General features: G+C 40.4%; 1 protein-coding gene across 1 annotated transcript in view; it reads right to left on the minus strand.

The window, feature by feature from the left end:
• The window catches only part of stk32a (serine/threonine kinase 32A), a 127,337-nt gene that overhangs the window by 12,217 nt on the left and 89,972 nt on the right, over positions 1–25,148 (minus strand). The window contains exons 6-10 of the mRNA XM_072445474.1: positions 24,576–24,665; positions 21,375–21,478; positions 19,416–19,532; positions 10,158–10,283; positions 6,066–6,194 (exon numbers count right to left, since the gene is read on the minus strand). Of these exons, the coding sequence (XP_072301575.1) occupies positions 6,066–6,194; positions 10,158–10,283; positions 19,416–19,532; positions 21,375–21,478; positions 24,576–24,665 (566 nt within the window). The remainder of the gene's footprint in view (positions 1–6,065; positions 6,195–10,157; positions 10,284–19,415; positions 19,533–21,374; positions 21,479–24,575; positions 24,666–25,148) is intronic.

A 25,148-nucleotide genomic window follows, 5' to 3' on the forward strand; every position in this document is an offset into this window, starting at 1 on the left:
GCAATATTACCTGTGTAAAGTCTATAATAGTGCAATATTACCTGTGTAAAGTCTATAATTCTGCAATATTACCTGTGTAAAGTCTATAATAGTGCAATATTACCTGTGTAAAGTCTATAATAGTGCAATATTACCTGTGTAAAGTCTATAATAGTGCAATATTACCTGTGCAATATTACCTGTGTAAAGTCTATAATTGTGCAATATTACCTGTGTAAAGTCTATAATAGAGCAATATTACCTGTGTAAAGTCTATAATTGTGCAATATTACCTGTGTAAAGTCTATAATAGTGCAATATTACCTGTGTAAAGTCTATAATTGGGCAATATTACCTGTGTAAAGTCTATAATATTGCAATATTACCTGTGTAAAGTCTATAATAGTGCAATATTACCTGTGTAAAGTCTATAATTGTGCAATATTACCTGTGTAAAGTCTATAATAGTGCAATATTACCTGTGTAAAGTCTATAATTCTGCAATATTACCTGTGTAAAGTCTATAATTCTGCAATATTACCTGTGTAAAGTCTATAATAGTGCAATATTACCTGTGTAAAGTCTATAATAGGGCAATATTACCTGTGTAAAGTCTACAATAGTGCAATATTACCTGTGTAAAGTCTATAATAGTGCAATATTACCTGTGTAAAGTCTATAATAGTGCAATATTACCTGTGTAAAGTCTATAATAGTGCAATATTACCTGTGTAAAGTCTATAATAGTGCAATATTACCTGTGCAATATTACCTGTGTAAAGTCTATAATAGTGCAATATTACCTGTGTAAAGTCTATAATAGTGCAATATTACCTGTGTAAAGTCTATAATTGGGCAATATTACCTGTGTAAAGTCTATAATAGTGCAATATTACCTGTGTAAAGTCTATAATTGGGCAATATTACCTGTGTAAAGTCTATAATATTGCAATATTACCTGTGTAAAGTCTATAATAGTGCAATATTACCTGTGTAAAGTCTATAATTGTGCAATATTACCTGTGTAAAGTCTATAATAGTGCAATATTACCTGTGTAAAGTCTATAATTCTGCAATATTACCTGTGTAAAGTCTATAATTCTGCAATATTACCTGTGTAAAGTCTATAATAGTGCAATATTACCTGTGTAAAGTCTATAATAGGGCAATATTACCTGTGTAAAGTCTACAATAGTGCAATATTACCTGTGTAAAGTCTATAATAGTGCAATATTACCTGTGTAAAGTCTATAATAGTGCAATATTACCTGTGTAAAGTCTATAATAGTGCAATATTACCTGTGTAAAGTCTATAATAGTGCAATATTACCTGTGCAATATTACCTGTGTAAAGTCTATAATTGTGCAATATTACCTGTGTAAAGTCTATAATAGTGCAATATTACCTGTGTAAAGTCTATAATTGGGCAATATTACCTGTGTAAAGTCTATAATATTGCAATATTACCTGTGTAAAGTCTATAATAGTGCAATATTACCTGTGTAAAGTCTATAATTGTGCAATATTACCTGTGTAAAGTCTATAATAGTGCAATATTACCTGTGTAAAGTCTATAATTCAGCAATATTACCTGTGTAAAGTCTATAATTCTGCAATATTACCTGTGTAAAGTCTATAATAGTGCAATATTACCTGTGTAAAGTCTATAATAGGGCAATATTACCTGTGTAAAGTCTACAATAGTGCAATATTACCTGTGTAAAGTCTACAATAGTGCAATATTACCTGTGTAAAGTCTATAATAGTGCAATATTACCTGTGTAAAGTCTATAATAGTGCAATATTACCTGTGTAAAGTCTATAATAGTGCAATATTACCTGTGCAATATTACCTGTGTAAAGTCTATAATAGTGCAATATTACCTGTGTAAAGTTTATAATAGTGCAATATTACCTGTGTAAAGTCTATAATAGTGCAATATTACCTGTGTAAAGTCTATAATTGTGCAATATTACCTGTGTAAAGTCTATAATAGGGCAATATTACCTGTGTAAAGTCTATAATAGTGCAATATTACCTGTGTAAAGTCTATAATAGTGCAATATTACCTGTGTAAAGTCTATAATAGTGCAATATTACCTGTGTAAAGTCTATAATAGTGCAATATTACCTGTGTAAAGTCTATAATAGTGCAATATTACCTGTGTAAAGTCTATAATAGTGCAATATTACCTGTGCAATATTACCTGTTTAAAGTCTATAATAGTGCAATATTACCTGTGTAAAGTCTATAATTCTGCAATATTACCTGTGTAAAGTCTATAATAGTGCAATATTACCTGTGTAAAGTCTATAATAGTGCAATATTACCTGTGTAAAGTCTATAATAGTGCAATATTACCTGTGTAAAGTCTATAATAGTGCAATATTACCTGTGCAATATTACCTGTGTAAAGTCTATAATAGTGTAATATTACCTGTGTAAAGTCTATAATAGTGCAATATTACCTGTGTAAAGTCTATAATAGTGCAATATTACCTGTGTAAAGTCTATAATAGTGCAATATTACCTGTGTAAAGTCTATAATTCTGCAATATTACCTGTGTAAAGTCTATAATAGTGCAATATTACCTGTGTAAAGTCTATAATAGTGCAATATTACCTGTGTAAAGTCTATAATAGTGCAATATTACCTGTGTAAAGTCTATAATTCTGCAATATTACCTGTGTAAAGTCTATAATAGTGCAATATTACCTGTGTAAAGTCTATAATATTGCAATATTACCTGTGTAAAGTCTATAATAGTGCAATATTACCTGTGTAAAGTCTATAATTGTGCAATATTACCTGTGTAAAGTCTATAATAGTGCAATATTACCTGTGTAAAGTCTATAATTCTGCAATATTACCTGTGTAAAGTCTATAATTCTGCAATATTACCTGTGTAAAGTCTATAATAGTGCAATATTACCTGTGTAAAGTCTATAATAGTGCAATATTACCTGTGTAAAGTCTATAATAGGGCAATATTACCTGTGTAAAGTCTATAATAGTGCAATATTACCTGTGTAAAGTCTATAATAGTGCAATATTACCTGTGTAAAGTCTATAATAGTGCAATATTACCTGTGTAAAGTCTATAATAGTGCAATATTACCTGTGTAAAGTCTATAATAGTGCAATATTACCTGTTGTAAAGTCTATAATAGTGCAATATTACCTGTGTAAAGTCTATAATTGTGCAATATTACCTGTGTAAAGTCTATAATAGGGCAATATTACCTGTGTAAAGTCTATAATAGTGCAATATTACCTGTGTAAAGTCTATAATAGTGCAATATTACCTGTGTAAAGTCTATAATAGTGCAATATTACCTGTGCAATATTACCTGTTTAAAGTCTATAATAGTGCAATATTACCTGTTTAAAGCCTATAATAGTGCAATATTACCTGTGTAAAGTCTATAATTCTGCAATATTACCTGTGTAAAGTCTATAATAGTGCAATATTACCTGTGTAAAGTCTATAATAGTGTAATATTACCTGTGTAAAGTCTATAATAGTGCAATATTACCTGTGCAATATTACCTGTGTAAAGTCTATAATAGTGCAATATTACCTGTGTAAAGTCTATAATAGTGCAATATTACCTGTGTAAAGTCTATAATAGTGCAATATTACCTGTGTAAAGTCTATAATTGTGCAATATTACCTGTGTAAAGTCTATAATTGTGCAATATTACCTGTGTAAAGTCTATAATAGTGCAATATTACCTATGTAAAGTCTATAATAGTGCAATATTACCTTGTGTAAAGTCTATAATTGTGCAATATTACCTGTGTAAAGTCTATAATAGTGCAATATTACCTGTGTAAAGTCTATAATAGCGCAATATTACCTGTGTAAAGTCTATAATAGTGCAATATTACCTGTGTAAAGTCTATAATTGTGCAATATTACCTGTGTAAAGTCTATAATAGTGCAATATTACCTGTGTAAAGTCTATAATTCTGCAATATTACCTGTGTAAAGTCTATAATAGTGCAATATTACCTGTGTAAAGTCTATAATTGTGCAATATTACCTGTGTAAAGTCTATAATAGTGCAATATTACCTGTGTAAAGTCTATAATTCTGCAATATTACCTGTGTAAAGTCTATAATAGGGCAATATTACCTGTGTAAAGTCTATAATAGTGCAATATTACCTGTGTAAAGTCTATAATAGTGCAATATTACCTGTGTAAAGTCTATAATTGTGCAATATTACCTGTGTAAAGTCTATAATAGTGCAATATTACCTGTGTAAAGTCTATAATTCTGCAATATTACCTGTGTAAAGTCTATAATAGTGCAATATTACCTGTGTAAAGTCTATAATTGTGCAATATTACCTGTGTAAAGTCTATAATAGTGCAATATTACCTGTGTAAAGTCTATAATTGTGCAATATTACCTGTGTAAAGTCTATAATAGGGCAATATTACCTGTGTAAAGTCTATAATAGTGCAATATTACCTGTGTAAAGTCTATAATAGTACAATATTACCTGTGTAAAGTCTATAATAGTGCAATATTACCTGTGTAAAGTCTATAATAGTGCAATATTACCTGTGTAAAGTCTATAATAGTGCAATATTACCTGTGCAATATTACCTGTTTAAAGTCTATAATAGTGCAATATTACCTGTGTAAAGTCTATAATTCTGCAATATTACCTGTGTAAAGTCTATAATAGTGCAATATTACCTGTGTAAAGTATATAATAGTGCAATATTACCTGTGTAAAGTCTATAATAGTGCAATATTACCTGTGTAAAGTCTATAATAGTGCAATATTACCTGTGCAATATTACCTGTGTAAAGTCTATAATAGTGCAATATTACCTGTGTAAAGTCTATAATAGTGCAATATTACCTGTGTAAAGTCTATAATAGTGCAATATTACCTGTGTAAAGTCTATAATAGTGCAATATTACCTGTGTAAAGTCTATAATTCTGCAATATTACCTGTGTAAAGTCTATAATAGTGCAATATTACCTGTGTAAAGTCTATAATAGTGCAATATTACCTGTGTAAAGTCTATAATAGTGCAATATTACCTGTGCAATATTACCTGTGTAAAGTCTATAATTGTGCAATATTACCTGTGTAAAGTCTATAATAGAGCAATATTACCTGTGTAAAGTCTATAATTGTGCAATATTACCTGTGTAAAGTCTATAATAGTGCAATATTACCTGTGTAAAGTCTATAATTGGGCAATATTACCTGTGTAAAGTCTATAATATTGCAATATTACCTGTGTAAAGTCTATAATAGTGCAATATTACCTGTGTAAAGTCTATAATTGTGCAATATTACCTGTGTAAAGTCTATAATAGGGCAATATTACCTGTGTAAAGTCTATAATAGTGCAATATTACCTGTGTAAAGTCTATAATTCTGCAATATTACCTGTGTAAAGTCTATAATAGTGCAATATTACCTGTGTAAAGTCTATAATAGTGCAATATTACCTGTGTAAAGTCTATAATAGGGCAATATTACCTGTGTAAAGTCTACAATAGTGCAATATTACCTGTGTAAAGTCTATAATAGTGCAATATTACCTGTGTAAAGTCTATAATAGTGCAATATTACCTGTGTAAAGTCTATAATAGTGCAATATTACCTGTGTAAAGTCTATAATAGTGCAATATTACCTGTGTAAAGTCTATAATAGTGCAATATTACCTGTGTAAAGTCTATAATAGGGCAATATTACCTGTGTAAAGTCTACAATAGTGCAATATTACCTGTGTAAAGTCTATAATAGGGCAATATTACCTGTGTAAAGTCTATAATAGTGCACGGACTTTCCTGTGAGTCGTCGCTATAAGAAGGCTGCGATTAAAGCAGAAATGAGTGCAGCAAACCAACATTTACAACTTTTTTCCCTTTGTTAATCTTTCTGTACTTCCTCAAAGCACAACACACACAAAGCCGAACCATGTGACGCCCGAGTGTCCATTTGAATGATTTAAATCCGCTAATGACAAAAGCAGCTGTGGAAACAACGTCGCTACAATTAAACTTATACTTATACGTCCTTCTGTTCGAAGCGTCCCGACTCACCTCCGGAGAGCCGTCTGACCCTTGCTCCTTTGTCTTTCTGGCCAGTCGTTTCTTCTTCTTGTGAAGCGGCTTGGACTCCAGGATCATCTCCTCCAGCTCGAACGTGGGATCGCAGTTAAGCCTCCGTTTCTGCGGACGAAACGTGAACATCGCCGTCATCGCCGAGCGGGGAACGCCTGCGCGCGTCTCAACGGAGGGCCGCGACGTCGCAGTAGCTAACTGCGGTTGCCGTGCTCACCGTGACTTTGTTTACTGGGACCGTTGCTCAAAAATAAGATTGTTAAAGTGTCTGGAGCTACGTATTTGGGCCTCAAAACTCCTGCCATAGACGCAAGAGCTGGATACTTTTGGAACATGCTTTTGGAACATGTTATGACAAAACATGGACTCTGGAATAGCCGTAATTATAGTTGTATTAATTGGATGTCTTGGTTTAAACAATGCTAATGACTGCACATTGTTCTACTATATAATGTACATGTGTAGGTTATTTATGGTCACGTCATAACCATAAATGAGGTTGAGCTCCACGTTCAATCTGACCAGAAATGACTCTAAACTGCCAAAAATGACCTTGCCTGACCAGCCTGACTTTACAAAACCTGAGCGTCTGGGATCCGACCCGGTCACGCCAATATCCAAAGGGAGTGATTGACAGGCGGATGAACCAATCAGACAAACGCATTGTCCGTTCGTGTCTAAACAAACATGGTGGATTACGAGGAAAGAATAAAAATAACACTGAGAAACGTTACCGACTTCTGCTGAGTCAACAAGCGACGCACTAAACTCTGTCAATCTGAGGAAAATGAAGTTATATATTTTGTTCTGAATGTTCCGAAAATATTTGAGAAATGTCTTTTGAGAGACACGTGACACAAATTAGTGGCGGTGGTTGGATCGGTTAATGCTGGAACGTTCAGACCGAGACGCATTGGAACAGAATGTGGGCGGGGCTGGCGGGTCAGGCAAAAAATGACCATGGTCCATCGTTAAAATGTATTCAATTAAAAGAGTATTATAATGTATTTTGAGAGGCTTCGATTCAGGACTCATACAAGTACCTGGGTGTTCATCTGAACCACAAACTGGACTGGACTCATAACACAGACGCACTGTACAGGAAGAGCCAGAGTCGGCTCTACCTCCTGAGGAGACTCAGGTCTTTTGGAGTGACAGGGCCACTCCTGAAGACCTTCTACGACTCTGTGGTGGCATCAGCTCCTGTAGGTGTGGCCTGCTGGAGCAGCAGCATCACAGAGAGGGAGAGGAAGAGGCTGGACAAAGTCATCAAGAAGTCCAGCTCCGTTCTGGGCTGTGCTCTGGACTCGGTGCAGGAGGTGGGGGACAGGAGGGTCCTGGCTAGATTCACATCTATGCTGGACCATGAGTGTCGCCCCCTGCAGGACACTCTGTCCGCTCTGGAGAGCAGCTTCAGTGAGAGACTGATCCACCCTCGATGTGTGAAGGAAAGGTTCCGTAGGTCTTTCCTTCCTGCTGGTGTCAGACTTTATAACAAACACTGTTAGTACTGAACACTCGCAAAACTGACCTAACCTAATACTGATGTGCAATTCCGTCATATGTGCAATTACTGTGAAATTCATGTGCAATCTATGTGCTGTCGTGACACATATTCATGTGCAATTACTGTCGTGATCACATGCAATGGTATTTATTTATTTATTTATTTATTTGTCTATGGGAGTTTTTATTTATTTATAGGAGATCTTCTACTGAAAGTGTTTTTCAGACTTCCTATAAGTGATCTGTTCTTCTGTATCTACCTCTGTATCTACCTGCGTTGCACCAATGAAATTTCCCCATGTGGGACAATAAAGGATTATCTTATCTTATCTTATCTTATTCAAAGTATTACCTCATCTAATACTTTTATTGAGGGAAAAAATAAAAAAAACATATTTAATGCCATTAAATGTACATCTTCTACATGTAAAATAATACAGATTAATATTCTGGTCTGATGATGTTTTAGGTCAATATTTTGAGATTGTAACGAGATTGATGTTTTTACATTAAAGGACTAAAGTCCAGTGAATCGTCCTTAATTAGATTTGTCCACTGTCGATCGCCCATTGATTTCTGGAGTTCTCTGCCTCTCTCTCTCTCTCTCTCTCTCTCTCTCTCTCTCCCCCTCCCTCTTTCTCTCTCTGAACCTCTCTCTCTTTCCTTCATTCCCTCTCTCTTCCTGCCTCTCACTCTCTCACTCCCTTCCCCTCTCTCCCCCCCTCTCTCCCTCTCTCTCCTTCTTCTTCTCCTCTCTCAGGGCCCCCTCTCCCTCTCTCCCTGTCCATCCCTCCCTCCCTGTCTTCTCTCTCTCTCTCTCTCTCTCTCTCTCAGGGCCCTCTCTCCCCCTCTCTCTCTCCCCCTCTCTCTCTCCCTCTCTTCTTCTTCTCCTCTCTCCCTCTCTCCTCTCTCAGGGCCCTCTCTCCCCCTCTCTCTCTCCCTCTCTCTCTCTCTCTCTCTCTCAGGGCCCTCTCTCCCCCTCTCCCTCTCTCCCCCTCTCTCCCCCCCCCTCTCTCTCGCTCTCTCTCCCTCTCTTCTTCCTCTCCTCCCTCCATCTCTCCTCTCTCAGGCCCCTCTCTCCCTCTCTCTGTCTCCCTCTGTCTCCCTCTCTCTCTCCCTCTCCCCCCCTCTCTCTCTCCTCTCTCCCTCTCTCCTTTCTCAGGCCCCTCCCTCTCTCTCTCCTCTCTCAGGGCCCTCTCTCCCCCTCTCCCTCTCTCTCCCCCCGTCTTTCTCTCTCTCTCTCGCTCCCTCTTTTCTTCCTCTCCCTCTCCCCATCTCTCCTCTCTCAGGCCTCTCTCTCCCTCTCTCCCTCTCTCTCTGTCTCCCTCTCTCTCTGTCTCTCTCCCTCTCCCCCTCTCTCTCTCCCCCCCTCTCTCTCCCTCTCTATCCCTCTCTTCTTCCCCTCTCAGGGCCCTCTCTCTCTCTCCCTCTCTTCTTCCTCTCCTCTCTCCCTCTCTCCCTCTCTTCTTCCTCTCCTCCCTCCCTCTCTCCCTCCCTCTCTCTCCCTCTCTCCTTCCTCTCCTCTCTCCCTCTCTCCCTCTCTCCTTCCTCTCCTCTCTCCCTCTCTCCCTCTCTCTCCTTCCACTCCTCTCTCCCTCTCTCCTTCCTCTCCTCTCTCCCTCTCTCCCTCTCTCCTTCCTCTCCTCTCTCCCTCTCTCCCTCTCTTCTTCCTCTCCTCTCTCCCTCTCTCCCTCTCTCTTCTTCCTCTCCTCCCTCCCTCTCTCCCTCTCTCTCTCCCTCCCTCTCTCCTTCCTCTCCTCTCTCAGTCAAACCCACTGCTGTGCCGCTGCCTCAGACTTCCACAGCGATGAGATAAAGTCATTTAGAAGCCTCCACGCCCTCACTGCGCTCGTTATTCTGTGTTTATTCGGCTCCCGGGGCCCCAGAGCGCCGAGACACAACAGCGACATTAGATCGACTGAAATGGCTCTCTGCTTTGGGCTGTTTCCTTCTGAAGTGGTCAGAGTGGCATCAAACTGACACAATTGGACATTACACACACTCATTATTATCAATCTAAATATGCTGCAAACTCAGTTAAAGGTTCTTTCATTACTAAATTAGGTTTCTGTTATTTCTCTATTATTTCTGTATTTTGTAGAATAACAATAATTCACATCAGATCAATCGTCTTATTACTCAGTTCCCTTTTCAGCAGGTCAATAAGTGAATAACTGAGCAGAACGTAAACTCATAGACATCACGACTTAGATAGGAAAACGTTGCATTAGTAATAGTGAAAATGCCACAGTCATTTAAATCAAAATGACTGTGGCCCAAACTTTGTAAAGTGTAAGTTTGCAGCTCATAACTGTGTGTGTGGCTCTTCAGCGCCTCGTGTGGACTCAGTTTGTCATTATAACGTGTCGACGCCCAGAGCAGATGTCGGACACACACACATTATGGACCATTATTCAGGAGATGGGCCCAATACTCACTCTTCAGGGCCAAAGTAAGACAAACATGTCAAATGACCTTTATGCATATTATATATACATAGTAGAATGTAACCGTATCAAGTGTTTCCTTATATATATATATATAGAATAAAGGTGTTTCTCTCACGTTGGGGATGAAGCCCGGGGCGAGCTGTTTGTCCAGCACCGCGTCCCAGTTCACGTCCGACATGAAGTCCAGGTCCTGCAGCTCGGCCAGACACGAGATCCTCTTCTGGACATCGATGCACAGCAACTGCACAGGACGGGACAGGATTAGAGGCAGGAGCGGCGTGGAAGGCCGTCGCGAGGATGTCGGCCGTCGCGAGGATGTCGGGGACGAAAGGGCAGAGGAAAGATGATGAAAACTCCCCCGTGTGTGAGTTCAGCGGGTGTTAATGCGATACAGAGTGAATTTTAAAAACCGGTGAAGCAATGTTAAAGGACAAAGAAAGAATCTTAAAAAGGCTCGCGGAGACAACTTCTGCTGTTACGGGTGAAAGTTTGGGTGTTTTTACTGTCAGATTGCATATTTAGTGACTTGGTTTGAGGCTAGTATCGCTGCAATTACTGTGTCTCGTCACATGAAACAGAAACTGGCATAAAGTTCAACACCTTTTCACACAAAAGAACTAAGACATTTCACGATCGCTCCAGAAAGTGAAAGTTAATCAACTCCAAAAACCTGATTGTGGATTGTGGACTTAAAGCCACACAATTAATATTAATATAAGTTTGTGAAGACAAATACATAATGATATGGTTCAACGTTTGTGGATTCTAAGTTTAGATATTTCTTCATCTCCTTCATCTGAAATTATAGCGTCACTAAATTGTACGCAGCCTATGAACAGGCAGTTTGATCAATCTTCATAATTACAGAGATTTTTGGCGTGTTTAATGACATATAAAGCAGTTAACTAATGTGAGGAAAAAGCAATAAAAACCTTTCATCTGTTCAATACATTTATGCTCTGCTGGAAAAAGGAAAAGAAAAATTGTAAGAGGAAATGTATTTTTTTCATTATTATCATCATCATTATTATTATTATTATTGATAAAATATATAACATTATTTTTTATATTTACATTACTACATTTTTTTTTATTCAGTTTTTTATGTACATTTTTTCTGTAAGTTAAAAAAAAAAAAATTAAATGAATGTCATATTTTATTTATGTATTTCACAATATCTTTATTATTGATAAGTTCAACTGGTCTCAAAGGTATGAAATGTTTTTGAAAAGCTAAACTACTTAAATCACGGTTCATGGAGGATCTGCATGAATCGTTTTCTCCTCCTGATGTCTTCATATCAGACCGCCGCCGTCTCAGGTATCAAAAGTACCATATATATTCAGTACAAAGTATATTCAGTACAAAGTATATTCAGTACAAAGTATATTCACTACAAAGTATATTCACTACAAAGTAAATTCAGCACAAAGTATATTCACTACAAAGTATATTCACTACAAAGTATATTCACTACAAAGTATATTCAGCACAAAGTATATTCACTACAAAGTATATTCACTACAAAGTATATTCAGTACAAAGTATATTGAGTACAAAGTATATTGAGTACAAAGTATATTCAGCACAAAGTATATTCACTACAAAGTATATTCAGTACAAAGTATATTCAGTACAAAGTATATTGAGTACAAAGTATATTCATTACAAAGTATATTCAGTACAAAGTATATTCACTACAAAGTATATACAGTACAAAGTATATTCAGTACAAAGTATATTCACTACAAAGTATATACAGTACAAAGTATATTCAGTACAAAGTATATTCACTACAAAGTATATACAGTACAAAGTATAGTCAGTACAAAGTATATTCAGTACAAAGCCTTCCTTTTGCACACATGGTCATGACTCTGCATTAAATAGATGTGTTTTAGCAAATGTGAGAAAAGACAGAATAAGCTGGATTAAAGGCTGGTCTTTGTGGCTGGCGTCTGTTTCCGACGTCTCTGGCGCACAAAGCCTTTTCTCGGGCGCACGCTCGTCTTCACCGGCGTGCGGCGAATACCAATGAGACGAGGGGAGTCTGAGCACGAAGCAATGCAACAGTTCGACTGCAGTGGATCAGGGGGAAAAAGACACGGCGGCCACAGTACGTGCGAGATCCTGCACCGCCGAGGACGTGAGCGCTGACCCGCGTGAGCGCCTCCCCCCCGGGTCACGCCGCTGACCCGCGTCAGCGCCTCCACCCCGGGTCACGCCGCTGACCCGCGTGAGCACCCTGACCCGCGTGAGCGCCTCCCCCCCGGGTCACGCTGCTGACCCGCGTGAGCGGCTCCCCCCGGGTCACGCCGCTGACCCGTGTGAGCGTTTCCCCCCGGGTCACGCCGCTGACCCGCGTGAGCGGCTCCCCCCGGGTCACGCCGCTGACCCGCGTGAGCGTCTCCCCCCGGGTCACGCCGCTGACCCGCGTGAGCACCCTGACCCGCGTGAGCGCCTCCCCCCGGGTCATGCCGCTGACCCGCGTGAGCGTCTCCCCCCGGGTCATGCCGCTGACCCGCGTGAGCGCCTCCCCCCCCGGGTCACGCCGCTGACCCGCGTGAGCGTCTCCCCCCGGGTCATGCCACTGACCCGCCTGAGCGCCTCCCCCCCCCGGGTCACGCCGCTGACCCGTGTGAGCGTCTCCCCCCGGGTCATGCCGCTGACCCGCGTGAGCACCCTGACCCGCGTGAGCGTCTCCCCCCGGGTCACGCCGCTGACCTGCGTGAGCGGCTCCCCCCGGGTCACGCTGCTGACCCGCGTGAGCGTCTCCCCCCGGGTCACGTCGCTGACCCGCGTGAGCGGCTCCCCCCGGGTCACGCCGCTGACCCGCGTGAGCGGCTCCCCCCGGGTCACGCCGCTGACCCGTGTGAGCGTTTCCCCCCGGGTCACGCCGCTGACCCGCGTGAGCGGCTCCCCCCGGGTCACGCCGCTGACCCGCGTGAGCGTCTCCCCCCGGGTCACGCCGCTGACCCGCGTGAGCGGCTCCCCCCGGGTCACGCCGCTGACCCGCGTGAACGCCTCGCCCCCGGGTCCGTCCTGACTGTGTTTTCATCATTTTGAATACAACATTTCAGTTAAACGTGGCAAAGAATGTTTCGTATTGTTTATTTTGTCAATGAACGTCTTTGATTATAGTCGTTTTTGCCAATGGACTGTGAGAAAAAACAATTCCTGTATTTTCCGGACTATAAGTTGCACCTGTTTTTGACTTATACTTATATGTATACTTATACTTATTCCCCGAAGCGACTTATATGTGATATTATTTATTATTATTTTTGAACGTCTTTGATTATAGCTGTTTTTATCAATGGACTGTGACAAAAACAAAATAATGAGTAATAATTGATTACTAAAAGCGGGCAACTAACACGAGGTGGGACAAGATGAAAGCTCTCGATTAAACTCAACGTTTAACGAGCATTTTTACCGTATTTTCCGAACTATAAGTCGCATCACATGCATAATTGAGAAGAAAATAGTTTCATAGTTTCACAGTTTTTGTGATATTACTTGTTATTTTCACACTTGCAACCACATTTCATACTCCAGTGCGACTTATATATGTTTTTTTCTTCTCTATTATACATTTTTTGGCTGGTGCGACTTATAGTCCGGAAAATACAGTATGTAGTATTTTAAAGGTCACATATGCACATTTGACTGTTGTTTTTAGCGTTTAAACATGTTCTGAGAGTGTTCCCTCAACAATAACAGACCTGAGTCATTTTTAGCTTGGGTCAAATGTCTATGCTGAATGTTGTTTACGAGATGCTTCTTCTCTGAGCCTCACAAAACACTTTTTCTTTCAGTTTTTAAGTCCACAAATCATCGTTGCGCTCATTCTGATTCCGTTTATCTCACGAGCTTAAAGTAGCGTGTCGGGACAAGGCTCACTTTTGTTTATTTCTCCACGGAAATTGCCACTGTTGGAGTTAGATGGAGCGCTAACACCAAATCCTAACGAGGGAGCGCCTGACTGAGAGTACTGTGTGGTTCAGTATTTTGTAAAGTTCTCAAAACAGGAGATGCCGAACATAAAAAACACATAAAGCATGACTTTACAGGGTTCAGAATAAGCGGTATCGCAAAATGCGACGCAATTTCTCTCAAATGCGATGCGTTCGTCAGAAAAAAGTGCTTTTGTATCGCAGCTTTTGCGATACAAAAATGTGTTCAATTGTAGAACCAAAGCGCCTAAAAGTACTGATCACTCGTCAATCGTTCGTCAATAACGGTATGACACATGTGGACGCTGTGTTGTCATGACGAGTCCCGCTGCTGCCTCAGATCGAGTCTGAAAGTGGGAGGAGACACGTGCGGTAAAGTTTGCGTCAGATTCAGACTTCCGAGGTCAATAACTCCTAAACGCAAAAGTCTTTGCAGATCATTCACTGCCAAAATATTCATATTTACACTGCAGTGACACAACCTCGTTTTTAACAATCAGATGCGTATTTTGGGCGCAGCGAATTACACTGCTCCGAATGTTCAGCCGGAGCCGCGGAGTGCTTAGGGACCGTCATCAAATGTGCAGACGGAGCTGAGGCGAGTGCTTAGGGACCGTCATCAAATGTGCAGCCGGAGCAGTGACGAGAGTACTTAGGGACCGTCATCAAGTAGAAAAACGAAAAATGGAATGGAACGTCAAATAGAGCGGTACAATTTGAATAACACATAAAATACACCATGATGGAAACACCACAGCAACATTTATTTCTCCGAGTGTAATGACAATTAATATGTAAATGAGACTCCTGCAAATAGTCATCTGATTGATGATGATATGGAAGAAAGTTGTAAATAAGGCCATCTGACTTTGTGTTGATTAATTTGTTCAACAATCAATTTTATTTGCAAGTTTTATTTAAAGATTTTTTTTTAAAGTGTTTAAAAGTTAATCTGTTAAGAGTTTTCTTTAATAGAAGGTTTACAAATACATTTTGAATAAATTATCGTGTTATATCAATGGAAAATATTGATTGTTAGTCACTTTCGTGTTTTGCTATGCAATTATGAAATTGCTATACAAATTTCGAAAAATTAACGGATTGTTTAGCAGCGCCGCTACAAGTGAAAATCCTTAATCTGAGCCTTGCGTTAATAAACAAATTACTATTACATTTCAGTGGATTTTGACCTGTTTTAGAGCGTTTACTGGAGCTAATCAATGAAAACTCACTCCAGGGTTTCCTAAAGTGTGGGTCGCGAGTGGAAGCTGTGATTTAAACATTCAATTGGGACAAATAACAAAATAAACCGCTCGATTATTAAACCTGATTTTAATTGTTGACCTCCTTTTCTTTATTCCACTAATTTAACAATAAAAGTAAAAAAACAGCTAACAACTTCATTGTTCCTTAAATGTTGAGTTTAATTGATCTTGTCCCACTTCGTTCTTTATGTTCATTTTAGTTGCCCGCTTTTAGTAACCAATTATTACCTATTATTTTGTTTTTGTCACAGTCCATTGACAAAAATGACTACCGTATTTTCCAGACTATAAGTCGCACTGGACTATAAGTCTCACCAGCCAAAAAATGCATAATAGAGAAGAAAAAAACATATATGTCGCACTGGAGTATGAAATGTAGTTGCAAGTGTGAAAATAACAAATAAAACCACATATAAGTCGCTCCGGTGTATAAGTATAAGCATAAATATAAGTATAAGTCGCACCCCGGCCAAAACCATGAAAAAAGGTGCTACTTATAGTCCGGAAAATACGGTAAATACATTTAATAAAAACGTAATAATCATAATGTGTCGCTATTTTAGTCCGAATCATGCGAGCGACAGATGAAATCACAGCACACAAATAACAATATAACAGATATATAATGTTAACGATAATGCAGAGCGCGTGGTCACCACGGCGATGACAGAGCGCTCTGAATACTGATGGGTGATTGTAAACGCCGTTTAGGGAGAAGAACAAACAACGCTTCTGTTTACAAGGATTAAAAGGCACTGTTTTAATTGCTGGAGTGAAAAGCCAGAGTCTGAAGCAGTTTATTAAAATACAGTGTTGACAGCGACACTTGACGACAGGCTAAACAGGTGGGTTTTATTTTCAGCGTAACAGAGCGCAGTTTTATATTTAATACTAGCAAATGACTAACAACCAGCCCTAATGTTCTTAAAATACGCAAACGAAATATTTAGCAGGGTTTGAGTACATTCGGGAATAGTCAACAGAATAACAAGTCACACTCGATGTAATTTCCAGACTATAAGTCGCACCTTTTTTTCATAGTTTTGGTGCGACTTGTACTTATATTTATACTTTTATACTCCAGAGCGACTTATATGTGATATTATTTGTTATTTTCACACTTGCAACTGCATTTCATACTCCAGTGCAACTTAAATATGTTTTTTTCTTCTCTATTATGCATTTTTTGGCTGGTGCGATTTATATTCCGGTGCGATTTATAGTCCAGAAAATACAGTAATAATGATTAAAAACATAATTAATCACCTTTAAATAAAGACTTACCACAGACTATGTACAACTACGCGCTCCCTGGACTTAAAAGTAAAGTATATTAACGCGTAACTAGGGATGTCACAATATCAAATGTTAGTGTTTTTAGATCGAACTGAATTTAATTGAATTTTAGATTATTGTGAGGAAAAAACATCACAATTTAACGATTTTTCACGAAAAACAACAGTGACATTTTCTTATCATTTTCATAGTTTGACACGTTACTTTTCCTCATGTTTGTGACCAACTTTACGGAAATGAACTGTCAAGACAATTATTATTATTATTTTTTTTCAATTTAAAAGTTAAATGTGACAAAAACGGCCAGATATAAAAAGTTATTTAGAGTTAAGTCTATTTTTTGGACGACAGATCGAACAAAAAATACTTAAATTTAACTTTAAAAATTGTCATGATTATTATTTTTTGGGTTCTCGCTATAATATTGTGACCTGAATAATCGCAATTATGGATTAACCTGGCGATCGGGACGTCCCAAACCCGGGATCGACTTCTCCGTCTGAAAAAGCTGTTCTGAAGCTGTAAACGCGCCAATAAAAACGTTCCAAAAGCTTAGTGAGAGCTAGGAACCGGGTATATACCTACTTCCTGCTTTTGCTGTTTGAAAAAATCCGACAATGCAAGTTCCTCGTAATGTAAAGCGTCTAACTCCGCTTTATAACGTAAGAACAAATCTGATTTCATTCTCAATTCAAGCCAGCTTAAACGTTGAACATGAAGCGACCGCGCCTTCCCATTCTCTATAGAACGTCTTAAAGATTAGAGTCTTTTGTGCTGAGTCCACGCTGAGCAAATTGTGTCTTTTCAATGCGTTTCATCTCCTTTGTTCCTTTAAGTTGTTGGCGTCTGGGAACGTCCTGGAATTGTCTCGACACATTTTCATTACAATAACGCCGCACTTTGACTGTCGGGGTTTTGTCTTTAACGCGCTCCCGTTTCTCCCGATTCACGTCCACATTTCTGATCGGCGTTCACTCGGAAAGAACAAAAGACGATGATGAATGTTCTACGTGTTTTTTCATCTTTTTCTCCAAATGCGTGATCATCTGACGTGGACTAGCACATTTTTTATCATATTTCCTCGTGGCGTGGATAAATCATTTGTCCTGCCACGTATCAATCATAAAACGCACCTATCGCTCACCTGCAGCCGCGTGCGGTTCTTCCCCACGTTTCCGCGTGCCTAAGCGCATGGATCTATCATAATATAGTTCCCTCAGTGTACGGGGCAAAATGAAGACGGAGAAAGACAGTTCGAGCTGAAGCAGAAGTGGACAGAAATCTACGGGAGACGAGAGATGTGATGCGCACGTGTGTGTTGTATCAGTCCGCACGGGGGAGTGGCATGTGCACGGGGGAGTGGCATGCGCACGGGGGAGTGGCATGTGCTTGGGGGAGTGGCATGTGCACGGGGGAGTGGCATGTGCACGGGGGAGTGGCATGTGCTTGGGGGAGTGGCATGCGCACGGGGGAGTGGCATGTGCTTGGGGGAGTGGCATGTGCACGGGGGAGTGGCATGTGCACGGGGGAGTGGCATGTGCTTGGGGGAGTGGCATGCGCACGGGGGAGTGGCATGTGCTTGGGGGAGTGGCATGCGCACGGGGGAGTGGCATGCGCACGGGGGAGTGGCATGCGCACGGGGGAGTGGCATGTGCTTGGGGGAGTGGCATGTGCACGGGGAGTGGCATGTGCACGGGGGAGTGGCATGTGCTTGGGGGAGTGGCATGTGCACGGGGGAGTGGCATGTGCACGGGGGAGTGGCATGCGCACGGGGGAGTGGCATGCGCACGGGGGAGTGGCATGCGCACGGGGGAGTGGCATGCGCTCGGGGGAGTGGCATGCGCGCGGGGGAGTGGCATGCGCGCGGGGGAGTGGCATGCGCGCGGGGGAGTGGCATGAGCGCGGGGGAGTGGCATGCGCGCGGGGGAGTGGCATGCGCGCGGGGGAGTGGCATGAGCGCGGGGGAGTGGCATGCGCGCGGGGGAGTGGCATGCGCGCGGGGGAGTGGCATGCGCGCGGGGGAGTGGCATGCGCGCGGGGAGTGGCATGCGCGCGGGGGAGTGGCATGCGCACGGGGGAGTGGCATGCGCACGGGGGAGTGGCATGCGCACGGGGGAGTGGCATGCGCACGGGGGAGTGGCATGCGCACGGGGGAGTGGCATGCGCACTTCCACCTGCGTTCTCAAATCGCCGAAAAATCGTCCATTGCGCCTTTAAGAGAAATATTACTTTTCTAAAATGTATAAAAAATGTATCACACAATAGCAAATTTTTTAGGTTTAATAAATTCACTTCCTGTTTGTAAATGATGACATCACACTAGGAAATTACCCAGCAAACACCGGGAAAAAAAACATCTATTACATTTAAGTGGCAAATAAAAATAAATGAGAGCCACTTTATTTTGTTGAATTAATGTTTAGAGAGTCAAAACATTATTTGTGTAAATTATGCATAAACTTTGACTGGAATGAAATGGAATATTGTGATGTCACTTCCTGTCCTTTTCTACAGACGTTTTCACCACAAAAACCTGCTCGATTGGTGCAAAACTATCATTTATATGCACAACAGGTATAAATACAGCAAATAAAGTCAAAATTAAAACATCGTAAAAACCTGTCATAGGAACTTTAAGTTCTGTGGAGGACAACAATCAAAACATCGCATAATGTGTGACTTTTAAAGATTTTTACCTAGAATACAGAAATGAAAAATGTTACAAGAGTTCACTGTGAAACCACCTTTTCCCCTTGTTATATTGACATCGTTATTGAGTATTAATAAGTTCTAGTCGAGTTTGAATGACTCTTTTGCCGCTCACGTGACACAAACAGGAAAGAGAAACTTTTCACCTTTCTGAGCAGGGACTTCATCTCCAGGGACCAGGCGGCCGGGTAACTGGGGTGCACTTTGTGGAAGGTCTGAAGGATCTCGCTGGCCGGAGTGTTGGACCTCATCACGAACGGCCTCTGAAAAAAGCAGCATCAAATATAGAAAAACAGACAAATATTACCCTCGAATATCATCTTATATTGCAAGGATTTACAGTCTGACATCAGGACGTTACGTGGGCTCGAACTCTCAACTGAAGAACACATTTCTATGTAGATTCAAAACCATAATGACACTCACAGTTTTTACACTTTGAACCTGGGATAAAGTCAGTCGAATTAGCGAAAATGACGCCTAAACCAGGAAAAATCCAGGATCGGAAACAGAAACTGGACGAGATCCAAACCGGGTCCAAGAGAGTTTACGCCGCGCACCTCGAAACTCATCTCTCAGAACGTTCGGCACGACAAATACGTGCTTGACTTTGAGTGAGAGCGCGCGCTGTGGGCGACGCACGACTGCTTTTGTTCACCGCGGCCTCAGTCTTAGTCATCCACTTTACATCAGAAACAAACAGAAACAAACAGAGACAAACAGAAACAAACAGAGACAAACAGAAACAAACAGAAACAAACAGAAACAAACAGAAACAAACAGAGACAAACAGAAACAAACAGAAACAAACAGAAACAAACAGAAACAAACAGAAACAAACAGAAACAAACAGAGAACTTGACTTTTTACGCCTGTTCATGTTTGTTTGCCGACACGAATCGTACAAAAACACACCGGGTTATATCACTAAACCAGGACTAAACCAGGACTAAACCAGGACTAAACCAGGGCTAAACCAGGGCTAAACCAGGGCTAAACCAGGACTAAACCAGGGCTAAACCAGGACTAAACCAGGGCTAAACCAGGACTAAACCAGGGCTAAACCAGGGCTAAACCAGGGCTAAACCAGGGCTAAACCAGGGCTAAAACAGGGCTAAACCAGGACTAAACCAGGGCTAAACCAGGACTAAACCAGGACTAAACCAGGGCTAAACCAGGACTAAACCAGGGCTAAACCAGGACTAAACCAGGGCTAAACCAGGGCTAAACCAGGGCTAAACCAGGGCTAAACCAGGGCTAAAACAGGGCTAAACCAGGACTAAACCAGGGCTAAACCAGGACTAAACCAGGACTAAACCAGGACTAAACCAGGGCTAAACCAGGACTAAACCAGGACTAAACCAGGGCTAAACCAGGACTAAACCAGGGCTAAACCAGGACTAAACCAGGACTAAACCAGGACTAAACCAGGACTAAACCAGGGCTAAACCAGGACTAAACCAGGACTAAACCAGGACTAAACCAGGGCTAAACCAGGGCTAAACCAGGGCTAAACCAGGACTAAACCAGGACTAAACCAGGACTAAACCAAGACTAAACCAGGACTAAACCAGGGCTAAACCAGGGCTAAACCAGGACTAAACCAGGACTAAACCAGGACTAAACCAGGACTAAACCAGGACTAAACCAGGACTAAACCAAGACTAAACCAGGACTAAACCAGGACTAAACCAGGACTAAACCAGGTCTAAACCTAACTAAGGTAAAAACAATCCTATTTCCATGGCAACAAGCAGAAAAGTTACATGTGAACCTTTAGGATAAAAAGCTGTTGAGTTCATGCCTTTTTACTGTTGTGAAGTTGTTTTTTTATCAAGCGATTGAAACATTGAAGCTCGGATTTGTTTCCGTGACACCCGGAATTAAACTTCACCAGACGAGACCGGGCCGAGGATTAATAAGTATATTTCATTTAAATCAATTCCAATTACACGGCTCCGGAAATATCTCCCTTTTCCATCTCCTCGCGTTGTCACGGCGATCGGTCTCGGATCTCCCGCGCGGAAGGACAGAATCCAATCACAGCGTCGTCCCCGTCGGCGATGAACGCACTGCGGTCGTTTGGTTTTATACGGTTTGTTTACCTGTCCTCGCAGCAGCTCGTAGGCGGCGACGCCCAAAGACCACCAGTCCACAGAGAAGGTGTATCCCGGATGAGACCCCTCCAACGTCTGGAACAGCTCCGGTGCTGAAACACACACGTTCACAAAGGTTTTCACTCGGTTTTTTGCTCAGTTTGCTTTTTCAACATGGACATTTTCACTCGGAAACAACATTTTCCTGGTCGGAACCTGCAGACGTTTTATTGTTTCATTTATTTCACGCGGATGTTGTTTTCTCAAAGATCAGCCCTCAACAACATTTTACTTCACTAGATTTAACAGATTGTACAGAAGGATTTGTTCATATCGAAGTCCAAGCCTGCATAAAATTAAATAAAATTGAATAAAATTACATTAAATCAAATTAAGTAACAAATATGCACAGGATAGAGTGCAAAATTTGCACTTACGGGTTCCGAAAATCACATTTAAACCTGATTCTGTCAAGTTTTTCTCGGATTGTATGTTAATATTAAAGCATTTTGGGTAATTTTACATTTTGTTAAAACTTGACATGATTCAAATCTTGTAAAACATTGTTTTCTTACATTTATGAATGAATTTAAGATTTATCCCAGTTCACCTGCAGCCGTGTGCAGTCGTAGTGTCAAACTTGACGTTTTATCTTCTGATTACGTCTGTTGTCAAGGTAATATATTGTTTTCTATAATATTATATATTATGCCAGAAGTCTTGTGCAGTGTTTGTGAAGCTAAATTGTGGGAAAAACATCCAGCACGGTTCATGAAAGCCAAAACAGCACATGCGTGTCCTTATTCACGACTAGATCATTATCTACATGTAAAACACATGTATAGCTTTGTTTTTACACCATTTTCTTCATAATTTAATAATGAATATGAATGAAATTATTCATTTTTGTCGTCGGGATGTCGTGGTTTATAGTCTCGTCGTTACTGCTGTTTTCTTTCAGAGCATTTAAGAAACAACAAAACAGTTTTTCCCCGTTAGCCTCGGTGCGCCCCTGGAGGAGAGAAGGTGCAATTACAACGCATCAGACGCGCTTATTTCCATCCAGCCAACTGTCACCATGCATCACCGCGGCGACTCGGCTGTGCTTCCCTAACGTTTTGAGTGAAAATGGTCACCGCGTGTGCTCATTTCCTCCACCACGGGTCGGTTGGAGGTTGAGATGAGGATCGTGAGACGAAAAAACCCCGAAAGAAGTCGTGAATTATGAACGTGTCGAGAAGGAGGATCTGGCCCGGGCGAAATCACTGAAATAACCGAAGAATTTAGAATATTTTATAGCCGTAGACGAATGTTACTGCATATACTATAAAAAAAAGTCAAATAATCCTCACGAATGTTCCACAGTATGGCATTAACTGTATCTATGGTGCGCCATATTCAGCACATATACTGTATATGCAGGCTACAGGTGAGATCTGTGCGCCTCTCCGCAGATCTGACCTGTGGATGAAGATAAGTGTACTAGACAAGGGAAAGGTTTCGTAGTGGTCCTTTAAGAGAGAAGGTTACATCATGTGATCTTTTCTGATCAGACTTCAGACTCTTTTCTGATTACAAAAATGAAAATGAAATAAGAAACGGTTAAAAAAGTTTATCCATCTATTTATCTCCATTTATTCATCATCTATCTATTTATTATTTATTTATCATCTATTTATCTATCAATCTATATCTATCTATCTATCTATCTATCATCTATTTATTTATCTATTACTCATCTATCTATTTATTTATCATAAATCTATCTATCTTTTTACCATCTATCTATCATCTATCTATTTATCTATAAAAAAGATAAAGATAAATAGATAGATAAACTTTAAAAACGTTTTTCTATCTATTTATCTCTCTCTCTATTTATTCATAATCTTACTATCTATTTATTATTTATTTATCATCTATTTATTTATTTATCTATCTATCATCTATCTATCTAGCTATCTATGTTTTTAACCATCTATCTAACTATTTATTTACATATCATCTATTTATTTATATATCTATTACTCATCTATCTATATCTATCTATATATCTATTTATTTACCATCTATCTATCTATCCATCTATCTATCTGTTTATTTACCATCTCTCATCTATCTTGTTACCAATCTATCATCCATCGTTCTCCCTCTGAATCTTGCAAACGACTGTTAAAAATGCTGACGATTCGTCCGACGGACGCGTTCTACATGGACCTAATGACACAATATCACCACCTTTTCTTAGTTTGATGGTTTAAATACAGTATCTAAGTCGTAACAATTCAAAATACGCCCTGAAATGTCTAATACATAATAATAAATACTATTATTAAACACATTGACTACATCTGCCGGCGCACTGTGGAATAAAGACATTAAAAGTACAATAAGAGCGTTAAAAAGTCTTAAAAATGTGGAAAAACCAAACAATACCTCGTTTATTTCAGTTCCAAACTGTTTCTCACTTTTGTAACGCGATGGCGGCTTAATTATTCACCGCAATAAATGTATAAGTGATAAAAAAGAGACAAAAAAACGCTGTGAAATTAGACGCAGACAGCACAGAGCGGTCTCATTTTGACCCTAACGCCATTTTAACGTGTTTCTGGGATGAAAAGCCACAGTTTTGAAGTGTCACACGAGATTTGCACGAACTGGCTCAATAAATAATAAATAAAAACAGTCATAAAATAAAGAAAAGACAGAAAAGTCACGGGAAAATCATACATTGGGAGTGTCATTTATCCTCCGTGTTGATTCGGTTTTGGACAAATACACAAATATATCAGCGCCGCGGTGAAACAAACGGCACTTTACGACACGAAAACAAACGCGGGCGGAGCCTCTAAAAATAATGCTAAGCGGATTAGCTGCTCCTCCACATACAGCAAATCCAGACGTTGACCGTGTGTCCAAAATGGCATCGCCGGCTTAACGCAATTAGACGACGCAAATCTAATGATACTGTGTTCCTGCTGGTGCAATCGGATTATCGACGGTTATTATTGTACAGTCGTGACCTGAGCAGTCGGGAAGGTTCACGTTCCGTGTCCGGCGGGAGTTTACAGTGACTTCTAGTGGCCGTCACGTCGCCGGCGGAACGGAAGCGGTGACGGTGAAACGACTGCGACCGCTTCATAATTCATAACTTCAGACGCGATGAGACGTGAAAGTGAGCGTTTTGGGGTCTTTGTGCAGGCGTCTTACCCATGTATGGCTTGGTTCCTGCGATGGACGTTGCCTTCAGGTCGTCTTTCACAATGGCAGCGATGTTGAAGTCGGTGAGATGCACGTGGCCTGTGAAGACGATGACATCATCAACATCGGGGATGATTCAATTGTTGTTTTGACGTTCAAATGGAACTAATGCATTGACGTTTTAAGTCTGCAATACAACCTTAAAGTGACTGTTAAGTTTATTTGTGTTAATATATTCATGTAAATGCAATTCTATAAATGTTGCATAAATAATCTGGGGCCCTCAAACAAAGAGCTTCAAACAAAACACATCATATTAGTAACAACTCTCATTAGTTGATTAGTCCCGAAATGTCCTTGCACCGCCCCTGCTCCAGCGTCACTCGGGGCCCCCCTCCTGCTCTTCTGCAGAACAGACCGAGGCTCGATAAACACTACAGACGGCAAACTGTTTACACTTTCTGTTGCATTTATGAAAAACACGACTTGGACTTTTGTGAGACGTTCAACCGCATTGACTTTGCGACAGCAGCTGGACACATCGGTGGATCAATTAGTGTCATGTCTGTGTCCTACATATCA

This window comes from Eucyclogobius newberryi, unplaced genomic scaffold, assembly GCF_026437365.1.
Source record: "Eucyclogobius newberryi isolate DKJ021-1_F unplaced genomic scaffold, fEucNew1.0.hap1 SCAF_15, whole genome shotgun sequence".
Lineage (NCBI taxonomy): Eukaryota > Metazoa > Chordata > Actinopteri > Gobiiformes > Gobiidae > Eucyclogobius > Eucyclogobius newberryi.